This window comes from Barbus barbus, assembly GCF_936440315.1.
Source record: "Barbus barbus genome assembly, chromosome: 10".
Taxonomy (NCBI): domain Eukaryota; kingdom Metazoa; phylum Chordata; class Actinopteri; order Cypriniformes; family Cyprinidae; genus Barbus; species Barbus barbus.
The window spans coordinates 401,832-414,373 of record NC_136738.1 but is presented as its reverse complement, the minus strand read 5'-3'; the positions used below and the strand labels follow the sequence as shown (position 1 = coordinate 414,373).

The 12,542-nt window shown below is 37.8% G+C and overlaps 2 protein-coding genes across 2 annotated transcripts; both read right to left on the bottom strand.

Moving 5' to 3' along the window:
- Positions 1–1,109: 1,109 nt before the first annotated feature.
- On the bottom strand, positions 1,110–6,556 carry LOC306876240 (claudin-10-like). The gene is made up of 5 exons (XM_079427249.1): positions 6,263–6,556; positions 6,012–6,173; positions 5,654–5,741; positions 2,210–2,305; positions 1,110–2,117 (listed from the first exon to the last, which is right to left on the bottom strand). Exons 1-5 carry the CDS (start codon positions 6,519–6,521, stop codon positions 1,919–1,921), a joined length of 804 nt encoding a protein of 267 aa, XP_079283375.1. The 5' UTR covers positions 6,522–6,556; the 3' UTR covers positions 1,110–1,918.
- Positions 6,557–7,200: 644 nt separating this feature from the next.
- On the bottom strand, positions 7,201–10,610 carry cldn10b (claudin 10b; the record flags this gene model as incomplete). The annotated part of the gene is made up of 5 exons (XM_079426603.1): positions 7,201–7,357; positions 8,242–8,346; positions 8,436–8,517; positions 8,619–8,780; positions 10,391–10,610. 5 exons carry the CDS (start codon positions 10,608–10,610, stop codon positions 7,201–7,203), a joined length of 726 nt encoding a protein of 241 aa, XP_079282729.1.
- Between the last annotated feature and the right edge of the window lie 1,932 nt (positions 10,611–12,542).

Here is a 12,542-nt window from a genome sequence, read left to right as displayed (position 1 = left end):
AAGCCCTGAATGGTTTAGCTCCTCAGTACTAGAGCGAGCTCTTATCACATTATAGTCCTCCACGTCCGCTGCGTTCTCAAAACTCTGGCCGTTTGATAATACCTAGAATATCAAAATCGACTGCGGGCGGCAGATCCTTTTCCTATTTAGCTCCCAAACTCTGGAACAATCTACCTAACACTGTTCAGGAGGCAGACACACTCTGTCAGTTTAAATCTAGATTAAAGACCATCTCTTTAACCTGGCTTACACATAACACACTAATACACTTCTATACTTCTATTAATTAGATCAACCGGAACCGGGAACACTCCTCATAACACACGATATACTTGTTACATTGTAAGAAGAATGGCATCTACACTAATATTTGTCTGTTTCTTTCTTATTCTGTTTCTCAGTCTGTGTCCGGATCAGATGGTGGATCAGCGCCGGGAGATGATGTCTCCCTGATCGTCGGCGATCAAAAATAAAACAAAATAACTAAAAATATAATAAAATACCTAACTACATAATACTATTATTGTTAGAAATTGCAACAATATAAAAATAGAAATATAATACATTTATGCATTTAAAATTTTAATTAAATCAATAATTAAACAATAAATAAACGATAATATCCTGGCCAGAGGAGAACTGGCCCCCCGACTGAGTCTGGTTTCTCCCAAGGTTTGTTTCTCCATTCTGTCTCAGAGGGAGTTCTGGTTCCTTGCCGCGGTCGCCTCTGGTTTGCTCAGTTGGGGACACTTAATTTCTAGTGATATCATCAATTTGATTTCACAGATACTATTTAAACTAAACTGATCTAGACAATGAATCTCTGAATTCAATAATGAAATGCCTTTAACTGAAAATTGAGTGTTTAATATTATTATACATTACTGACACTCTGTTCTCCAATCTGATACTGTTAAGTGCTTTGACATAATCTGTATTGTTAAAAGCGCTTTATAAATAAAGATGACTTGACTTGTCTTAAACACACACGCATTCAAAGTAAATAAGATATTTAAATATCAGGTGGTTTTGTTCTAAATGAGTAAACGATTTTACAATAAAGTGATTTTTACATTTTACAGTATTAATGAAAACATCAGAATCAGAATCAGCTTTATTCAGAAGAATCTGAATTTTTTATTAATGAAAACATGATCATTGTCACAGGTGAAAAGCCTGATAGCAAACGTAATTAAGGGCTTTAGCTAAAGGTCAGTTTAGATTTCAGGCAGAAGCACTATATTGTGAGGTAATTTCTTACTGTAGTTGAAAATTACTAAATGGTGAGTTGAATCAATGACAACTACTATGTACTTACTGTACATCAAAAAAAAAAAAGTACAATGTACTTATTGTGGTCACATTGTATTGCAAAACACTCCTGCTGCTATTGAGGTGAGATATGGGTACGGTTAGGGACAGGTTTGGTGGTATGGGTAGGTTAAAAGTTGGGTTAGGTGTAAAGGGTGGGTCAACTGTGATTATAAATGTAAGGTTGTACTTTATTTTGATGGTCCCTTTAACACATTCTGTTGACTATAAGTAATGTTGCACGTACATATAGAGTATTAGTAGACTGGTAGGGTTAGGGTTAGAGTAAGTTGACATGTATGTGCAAAGTTACTTATTGTTAACAGAATGCTCAAAAGGGACCATCAAAATAAAGTGTTGCCGAATGTAATTACAGAAATTAGTTACAGATGTATTTACATGCAGGTATTTTTTTTAAATATAAGTACAATGTAAAAACATGTCTGTACACAATAAGTGCATTGTACCAAATTTAGATGTAAGTGCACAGTAGTTGAGACCACCTAATATAAAGTGGGACCAAAAAAAATGAATTGACATGTTGCAGAACAGATTTGACTGTTTTACTTTTTGTTTTCAATGGTCAAAATGTTACAGTTTGTAAAGTTCACACAAATGTGTCTCTGGGAGATATTTTCTCCCCAGTGGCCTGTGATATCCTGGAGATGCGAGAGCTGCTCGATTGGCTGAGAAGGACAGATGGTCTTGAGGGTGCGTAGTATGCAGAAGTGTACAGTGCTTTTCTCGCTGTCCGCTGGCCGTATGATGGAGGGACGTATGTGCTTCTTGCAAATGCATTCCACTTTCTACAAGAGAAAGAAGATAGTTGTAGATTAATCTATCTTCCTCTTTGCTCTACATTTTTGTAAGTTTTACTGCAACAGTGAAGAATATTTACCTGGTTGGGATGATTGTCACAGCATATAAAACAGATCCAAGAATTATAAAGAAACTTCCAATCAATCCAAAGAATAGTGGAGTTCCTAACCCATACCTGCACAAAATTGTAGTACAGAAAAATAATACAAAAATATAATAATGCCAATGAATAATAATAATAATAATATATAGATAGATAGATAGAAATAAATAGAAAACATATTATCTACATTTCCGGCATCTGATAAAAAAGCACTGAAAATGATTTTGAATAATTTCCTTATACTGTATTTTGCATTATAATTGATATGGTACTAGATTTATACATGGTTCCCTCCACAAATATTGGCACAATGTCATGCCCCCAGACCTCATTCCACTACTTGCTCAATCTCCCCAGACTTTTAATCATGTACACCCACTCAGCTCACGGAGATGCTTTTAGCTGTATACGCATACATTTTGTATCGTATAGGCGTTTCGTCCAGACGGATCCAGCGTTTTGGGAGCATGAAACTGCTATTTTTTGAAACCGGGTCCCAGATGAATCTGAAAACGCCACCCTTTGTGTTTTCATGTGTACAGCCAATCCGTATATTTTCTGAAACGATGACATCATCACCCTATGTCTCGCCCCTAGTCAGATACCCCTACATCATGTAACAGCAACAAAAACATGAACAAACACTGAACGATTGTCTTTTTATTAACTAACATTAACATGATTAATAAATGTATTGTTCCATGTTCGTTTGTATACCACACGCAAGGTTTATGCGCATAGTTCAAGTCTTCTTTTCCGTTTGTAGTGTATCTCTGTGGCAGAATTACAGCACCACAGTTCTCTGGAATACAATATGAATACAGGGTTATGATGCATGGGCTGGTCAACTCACCTTCTGTGTTTCAAGGCTTTATGAATGAGGTCTTCCATGATTACTCCCAGCACTTTGTGATCAATTATATAGTTCACATCCTGATCTACACATCCTCCATGTCAAAACATCTGCAACATGTTAAGCTTCATCAGCACCAACTGTACCTCATAGCAGAGAGGTGCTCCTTTCATTAGATGTCTATTCATTTCTTGGGCTACCTCATCAACGCCAATGGCTTTCAGATGGAGGACACCGAGATGCATGTTGTTCAAATCTGGCCACAACCTACCATGGTCAAACAGTCTGAGCGGTTCCTTGGCTTTACCAACTTTTATAGGCACTTCATCAAAGGTTTCAGTTCAATCGTTGCTCCTCTCATTTCTATTCTCAGAGGGAAGCCCAAGACCCTGCCATGGACTCTGGCTGCCAACCAGGCTTTCATCAATCTCTAAAACAGCCTTCATCTCTGCTCCTGACCTTCACCATCCTGACCCCAATGCCCTTTCATTTTGGATATGGATGCCTCTACCACAGAAGTGGGAGCAGACTGTTCCCGTGTGCAATCTACTCCCGAAAGCCTGCACACCTGCGGAAGTACACTATGGTGTCAGTAACCAGGAGCTGTTATCCAAGCTGGCAAAGGAGGAGTGGTGCCACTGGCTTGATGGTTCACTTTTCCACTTCCAAGTAATCATAGTGACTGAATCCTTACCAGACCTGGTGGGCCTTGTTTTTTTTACACATTTTCAGTTCACTATCACATACTGTCCAGTGTCCAAAAACACGAAAGCAGATGCTCTGTCTCGTATGCATTCCCCTGACACTACAGCTACTTTACCAGAGTCATCAGAGAACATCAGCACCATCCAGTGGGACCTGGATGACCAGATCATGAAAACATCTTCAACAACCCCACCTCTGTGCTCTCTAGAAAAGATTTATGTCCTCCGTTATTAACAAACTTCTGGACTCCCTTCACTCTTCTCTCGGGACTGGTCACCCCGGAATCTCCCAGACTGTCATGCCAACTCAGAACTGCTATTGGTGGTCCCATATGGCATGTGATGTTTGGCACTTCGTCCAAGGATGCACTGAGTGTGCCATTGCCAAAGTTCCTTTGCGACTTCCAGCTGGCAACCTCCTCCCTCTCCCCATTCCTGAGTGACCATGGTCATACCTGGGAGTACACATCGTCACAGACCTCCCTCCTTCAGATGGGTCCACTTGCATCCTGGTGGTGTTGGACCATTTCTCCAAGGCCTGCAAACTCATTCCACTCCCTGGTTTACCCACAGCCTTCAAGGCAGCAAATAAGCAGACAGAGAGAAAGATCCAGAAGGATGGACGCTTCCTATACACCTGCTGCCATTGCCATCAGAAAACCCTCAACAAAGACGCCTATATACCACCTCTATCATGGCATAGACTTATTGAACTGTTTATGTCAAGGACTGGTTTACAGAGCTGAAAGTGTAAACCGATGCAGTAATGTTACAGGGAGTTGATTGTAGCGAGAGGTTTTTTTTTTATTATTATTATTGCTATTTGAAGGTTTTTTGTTAGTTAGTTTGTTTGTTTATTGGAAACACTTATATTTGAAAACGTTTTACAGTTTTCACTTGTATATGAGCCCCTGTTCTTGATCAATTGTATAATAAATGGATTGTGCTGGTTGATGTGCATGTTTATCAAATTGTCTGTTTTCTCGCTCCATGATTACTATGTGAAAATGTAAAGCCCGGAGTGAAGCTGCAGTATATGATTACAGAGCACTTTTGAGCATGAAAGAGTGCTCCTCTCTACTTTCAAACTTAAGTTTTTTTACTTTCTTCATAATGTTAGCACTCACATACTCTGTTCCAGACTGTCTTGGTGTGCTTAATGCTGACACAAAACTTAATACAAAACTTAAAAGTACACTTTTAAAAAGAGTAACTTTTACAGATATATACTTACATATGAACTGAATAGAATATATGCATACATATGAATATATTTACATATGAACTGAATGTACACTTATTGAACACTTAATTGCACACTATTTGCAATTAAATGACAATGAATTATAATTTCAATTTATATTAAATGCAGTTAGCTGTACTTTAGAGTGCTTTTTAGACCCACTTAAGACTTAAAGTACATCTTTATATGTAATTTCATAATTACTTCTATTGTACTGTAGAATATGCTGACAAGCATTTATGATAAAGTAAAATATATTTTAATGTAATTTCCACTAAAACTTGTATGTCATGTAATTACACATTTGTAATAATGAAGTTGCAGTTTATGACATTTCAAATATATTAACTTTATATTATTGAATAACACACTACAGTCAGAATAATAATCAAGTATTTTACATGTGCTTCAGCATGTTAGTCAACATATCAACATAAGTGTGTTTTTAAAAAATTATTTGTAATAATATTTTGTTGTACTTTAAAGTAAAACTTTTAATGTTATATTTTTATTAATTTGAAGGTCATCAAATGCACTTTCAGTGCAATTAAGTGCACTTATTTTTATACTGGTTCATTCAACCCTTCTCTGTTTGGATAGTGAATGTTATGGGCATGTACCTTATAATACTTCTGTCAACAGTGGGTGACAAGGCAGCGCTGACCACCCTGTTTATGTATAAACAATACGCCGCAAGCGCAGACACACCTGTGAGGACAAAAAACAAAAGATTTAATATATGTGTGAGAGAACGAATGCTGGTAAAATCTTCTGATGCTTTGTGTTTAAAATATGACCCAGATGAGTACAGAGTCATTCCACACTAGCATAGGAGGAACAATGCTGATTTTTATTCATCCATATACTGGAAGAATTTAAAGCTTTCCCACTTTTCTTGTATTCAACCTGTGTGTATATATAGATCAGATGTGTGTGGTTATATAAATGTACAAATACTGGATAAATAGTTTTGCTCACCACCAACAAAATGAAAAGCTGCTCCGGAAAATAATATTCTGTCTTTGTGTTTCTCACTTCCACCAATGTAGGTGCAGTCCATGCCGATGAAGCAGAGCACAGCAGCGACGAGCCCCAGAGTCATGCCGATCAGAAGCAGGCCTCGGACTCCCTGAACATACGCTATTCAACAGCAACAAGAGCTCAGATAACTCAATCTGTCCCTCAATGTGTCCCAAATGTGATGAAGCTGGAGAAGCGAGAGCACTTACGCGTGACGGCCCACAGTGCATCGTAGTCTCTGCAGTCAGTGACGGACGTGGTGTCCATCACACAGTCCTTCCACAGGTTTGACCAATACCACATCGCCTTGATCATCCAGTTGCCGCCTTTGCCGCCTACATAGAAGACTCTCCAGTAGTCCATGGCGAGCGTGCAGCTCACAAACAGCCAGCCAAAAGTAGAAAATAAGAATCCAAACACCTGAATTAGACTTTTCCTCATTTTCCTGTGAGCTGAGCTTACGGTCATTCTCACTCAAACATGGTTTGTTCTGAGCTCAGTCTGACAAACACCTGTTGGAGTTTAGGAAACAGAGGCTGTGTTGTGTTTGTACACACATCGTGACGCAGGTTTAATATAAATATTATGAAGTGTGTGTCTGGTGGAGAAAATAAATGCAGAATTCTGCAGATGTTATGCATGCACCAATAATATGTTACAACATATTATAGCAACAGTAAATGGAATATTTATTAAACATCAACAAAAATATATTATTCTTAATCACAATAATGAGTGAGACTTGGCAATACAGACTATACAGAAATTCAGACAATATTGAAACTCAAATGTGTCATTTTATTTGACAGTTTCTAGAAACATAATTCAATCTGGCTTGCTTTGAACCCACTCAAAATCATGATCAGTTACATATACTGCCAGAAATTAATAAGTCACTGGTCGAGTACAGCACAACTATCAACAGATGACACAATCTCATGCAGCGCTGCGTAAACATCAATTTAGTGCTGAAATCACATTGCATATGCCACAGTCTTCACAAATGCAATTAATAATCGTGACCAAAACTTCAAGCACATCATCTGTACAATCATCTGAGCTGGCCATCCAAAGGCACTTAAGAAGCTAACAAAACCCAGTGAGCTATTACACATCAGAGGGAGGCGTGAGTGAGTCGAGATGTGGGTTATACGTAGGCGTTCTTGTCGAAGCGTTGGGAAGTGCTGTTGTATTCTGGAGGAGGTCTCCTGGTGTGTGACGACTGACTCTGTGGCATCGCACGAGACATTAAAGATGCTCCGCTGTTGATGAAAGCCCTTCTGTCTGATGGATGCGGTGACCTGCTGAAAGGGGGAGACAATCTCATCATCTGTTAAGGTTTGGTGACCATAAATGACCTATAGTTGGGGTCAAAAACACCAAACATTTCAATTGGATTCTTTGGAGCGTATATCTTAGAGGGCATTTACATGACACTGTTTTAAACTAAAAACAGAAAAGTTTGGTAACACTTTAATTTAGGGTCTATTAACTAGTTTATTATTAGCATGCATATTACTACAATATTAGCCATTTATTAGTAGTAATGAAGCACATATTAATGCCTTATTCTACATCCCTATACCTAACTACCTTACTAACTATTAATAAGCAGCAAATTAGGAGTTTATTGAGGGAAACTCATTATTAATAGTGAATAAGTGTTCCCTATTCTAAAGTGTTACCAAAAGTTTCTATGGGTTTTGGCCATTCATTTACATGACAACAGCATTTTGAGGAAAACACTAACTTTTGAAAATGGGTTTCAAAATGATGCTATTATCATATAAAAATCCTACAGGACAAACAAACTTTCTTCAAATATTCTTAACGTTTTACGCACCATTAATATGTGATAGGGAGCAGGTAAACATTTATTTTGAATATGAACATTTTCATGAATTTGAAAGTTTACGTTGGAACGGCTTTATGAACGATTTACACAAAATTAGTTTTTCAAGAATGAGGCCCTGTGTTTCTTTCCAAAGTGACGTCGCAAACTACTGGCCTGGCATGTGTAATGCAGCATTTTTACATATTTTGGATGGAAACAAGACAAAAAAATCTAAGTAAGAAAAGCATTTGTTGCAGTGCATCTGTATGCCAAACTTTCCAAAAATGTGAAGGAAAAACATTTTTGTTTTGTAATCCTACTCATATTCAGATATTAGAAATGTTTGGCCTTTACTTGCTGCTCATGCCGTCAGACAGCGACAGGCAGAAGAGCGCTCCTCCGAGGACACACAGCGTCGATCCGGCCCAGCCGATGAACAACGCAGCGCCCAGCTCATACCTGAGGAGAAGCACTGCATTTCATCAGCAACATCGCTCCACTCACCTTTGCTCAGCCAAAAGCATGGAGGAAAAAAACTAGATATGTACTTTTGTGCAACAAACATGGGGTCGAAAAACTCTGAGGTGATCCTGTGAGCGTAGAGAGAGCAGGCGCTCAGAGAACACAGGCCTGCCGAGGAACAACATGTACTTCAGTACAGCACTGGGCATTTCCAGCTGAGGATAATACTGCTCTTCATATGAGTTCAGAGGAAGAGACGTGAAACCCACCAGTACAAATGAAGGTGATCCCAGACAAGCAGACGATTCTGGCTTTGGTTTGGTCTGGACCACCGATCTTAGTGCACTTCATGCCGATCAGAGCAAAGATCGATCCGAAGAAACCAAGACAGACAGCAGCGATCATCAGTCCCCGGCACACCTGGATATAACCTGATCCACACCACAAAACATGTCAAAGAGAACACTATCTGTCAGTCACCTTTCTGCATTATTCATTTTTGACATGTTCATCCAAAGCAATGCTCAAATTATATATTTTAAAGTAAAGTAAAGTCGTGACGTATTGTCAAGTATGGTGACCCATACTCGAAATTGGTGCTCTGCGTTTAACCCATCCAAGTGCACACACACAGCAGTGAGTAGTGAACAAATGCACATTACAATACATCATTACAATTATAATATGATATTAATGTAATGAGTCCATATATGTGACCCTGGAGCACAAAAGCAGTCATGAGTAACACAGGTATATTTGTAGCAATAGCCAACAATACATTGTATGGATCAAAATTATAAATTTTTTCTTTTATGACAAAAATCATTAGGATATTAAGATCATGTTCCATGAAGATATTTAGTGAATTTCCTATCATAAATATATCAATTTAATTTTTGATTAGTAATATGCATTGCTAAGAACTTCATTTGAACAACTTTAAAGGAGATTTTCTCAATATTTAGATTTTTTTGCTCCCTCAGATTCCAGATTTTCTAATAGTTGTATCTCAGCCACATATTGTCCTATCATAACAAACCATACATCAATGGAAATATTATTCATTCATCTTTCAGATGATGCATAAATCTCAATTTTGAAAAATTAACCCTTATGGACAGAAAGCCTCGTCCTGTCTTCTTCAAATTCCAATGGTGTTATGGTTACAGGAATGAAATGGCAGATTAATTAATTCACAAGAACTGATGAAGCTGTAGTAGAGAACGAGGAGTTTCTCTGATGTCTGTCCTTGAGTCATGGAAGAGCAGACTGGTATCCACAAACACACTCTTCTAGCTTCTCTCTGGCCAAATATTAGCTCGCTAGTTAACCCACAAATGCTGCTGAATGAATGGAAAACAGCCTGGAGATAAATGCATCTAATTTATTGCCCTCAGCTTTCTGAATAGTGCTAAACATTGACATGTTAGAAGGAAAAGAGTCATTTCAGACTGTTGTGAGTTTATCTTGCACAGATGTCTAGCTCTGTCGAGAGAATTATTACAAGAACAAATTATCTTATCATGATGAAATTCAAGCAGTATATGTCATCTTAAATATTTCATAGGTGTGTCATTAAATATATATTATATTAAAATACATTATATAATGAATAATACCTATACGCAGTGGGGTAATGATGCCTGAAATTACTACTGAATTTATTTAGCATGAAAGCATTACAAACTTATTTGTTTTTAGCATAACCGTCTGAGTAAAGGTTGCATTTGAAATGAACACAGATGTGAGAATGTGACAGTATTAGTGTCTCTGCAGCACTGGAGCTACATGAAGAAGATCTGAAGATCAGGTTCTCCAGAATGATCCAAAGAGCTTGAGCTTCAATGCTATTGAAGATCTGACCGTCTGGATAAAAAGTCTCAGCGTTTACATACATTTGATTAGTCAATCCGGTCATTATTTTTACATAAGATTTCTTAAACTGTTGATTATTTACAGGCTTAAATTAAAAAATACATTAGCTGAATATACATGTAAACATATAAGCACACAAACTTCACAAAAAAGAGAGGTGTCTGACCGTCCAGTGCCAGCATTGAAGGGAAGTCTTTGCAGTTGGAGACTCCAGTAGAATCAGTCACACATGTTTTCCACAAGTTGGACCAGAAGGTGGCTGTTGTGATAACAGTGCCATCGATTGAAGACACCTTCCAGTAGTCTGTAGGTAAGGTGGAGGACACCAGCACCCAGCCCGAGGTAGTGAGTATAAACGCCAGTATCTCTCTTGCCATGTTACTCATTGTTCTTCTTCAGTTCTCCAGCCGTCACTCCTGCAGTTCTCTATTGTCCAGGTTTAGCAGGTGCACTACATCAGCTGGCTAATATATTCTCGCTTGACACCGCACTGAGAGGGTGTGCCAGACCAAAAGATTGACTGCAGTCACTGAAGGAGATGGAGGAAAGCTGGTAACACACAGAAGCATTACCACGACTTTTTATTATTATTTTGCTTACATTTTATTTTGCTGGTCCCCCTTTGCACATTCTACTAGCTCTCAATAGTGTTAATAGACTGGTAGGGCTAGGGTTAGAGTAAGCTGACATGTACTTGCAAAGTTACTTCTAGTCAGTAGATGGGAGACCATCACAGTAAAGAGTCAGCAGATATTAATCAGTCTACTAATACTCTAATGAGAGCTAGTTCATGCATAGATGTAACGTTACTTAGAGTCAACAGAGTGTTCAAACGGGACAATCAAAATAGTGTTAGCATTATTTATACTAAACTAAAAAAGTGAAAGTCCACCAGACCAGACATATGATAATATAGAAAATGAGCAATAAATGAAAAGATTAAGTGGACAATTAATCTATCAATAATCTAGGTCACTAAAATACACTTGAGTGTACTAGAATATGAAAGATGGGTTCAAGTGGTAACTAAATACATTTTTTTAAAACAGAGATAGTATGATAAAAGCACATTTTACTGCATATTCATGGTGTCCCAAAATGGCACAGTTGAGTGCACTTAGTTTATCTTAAGAAGTACTAAACAATCATTTTTAGTATATTAAGTACAAAATTAGTGTGCAAAAATAGATCACTTTAAGTACATTATTGAAGTGCTTTTCTTCACCTGGGGGGGATCTTAAGGCATAGACTCACAAACACACCTGAAAAATCTAACGTCTTCAGGATTTCTTGACAAGTGTAGGCAGGTTGGTTTCAATCACAGATGGAGTTGGACTCGGCAGGACAGTGACTCGGCAGGAGCAGAGCTGTCCATCCCTGATCTAAATGATCTGTGTAACTGAACGAAACATTGAAACTCAGAGGATATGTGTCCCACCGTTATAACTGCTGCTGTGTGTGGCAAAGGTCACCGCTTTATGATTCTTAGAGTTGGGTTACTCATTAAGAGAGAAACCATTACTCTAATACTGACCTCAACAGGTAACATTTCTTTTAAAAGGTTGCACATTACCGGTCCAAGAACAGTGTGAGAGTGGATACACAGGGGAAAAGCTTTCCAAAACACATTTCATCACAAGCACAGAGCTGCAGGGGTTGAGGTTTTGTTGGGACAGAAATCCATGTCATCATTCTTAATGTGTTTTTCATAGTTAGTCATTTTAAGTTGATTAATAATGATCATTAGTCCGCTAGAAGTTGATAGGAATTTGACTGTGAATATGCAAAAGTGTTTCTGCCAAGGCTTTTATTTCTCTACTTAAGTCCATTTTTAATTCATTTCTATTTGAGGTTTAACAACAAACCAAAAGAGCAACATTACAAGATATTCCCTTCCAATGTATGTTTTACACATACTCGAAAAACTGTAAGATAATATAACAGCTGCTTCCATGACACTGAATGAACAAAATACATAATATAATAGTAATAATGTTTTATTTATATAGCGCCTTTCAAAAACCCAAGGATGCTTTACATAATGTTGATAGATAACATGAACACAAATACGAATATACAGTCATTTTGGATATATATACCCATTTTGGAGAGCATCACGTAAGGTCTTATGGGTTTGGAATGACATGAGGGTGAGTAATTAATGATATCATTTTCATTTTTGGGTGAACTAACCCTTGAAATGCTGAAAGGCCAGAGCTCAATCTCAGAGTATGCGTAGGGACATAAGGGTGAATTAATTCAGAAAGGTAAGAAGGTGCAGAACCATGACAAGCTTTGAAAACTAGGATGAGTATCTT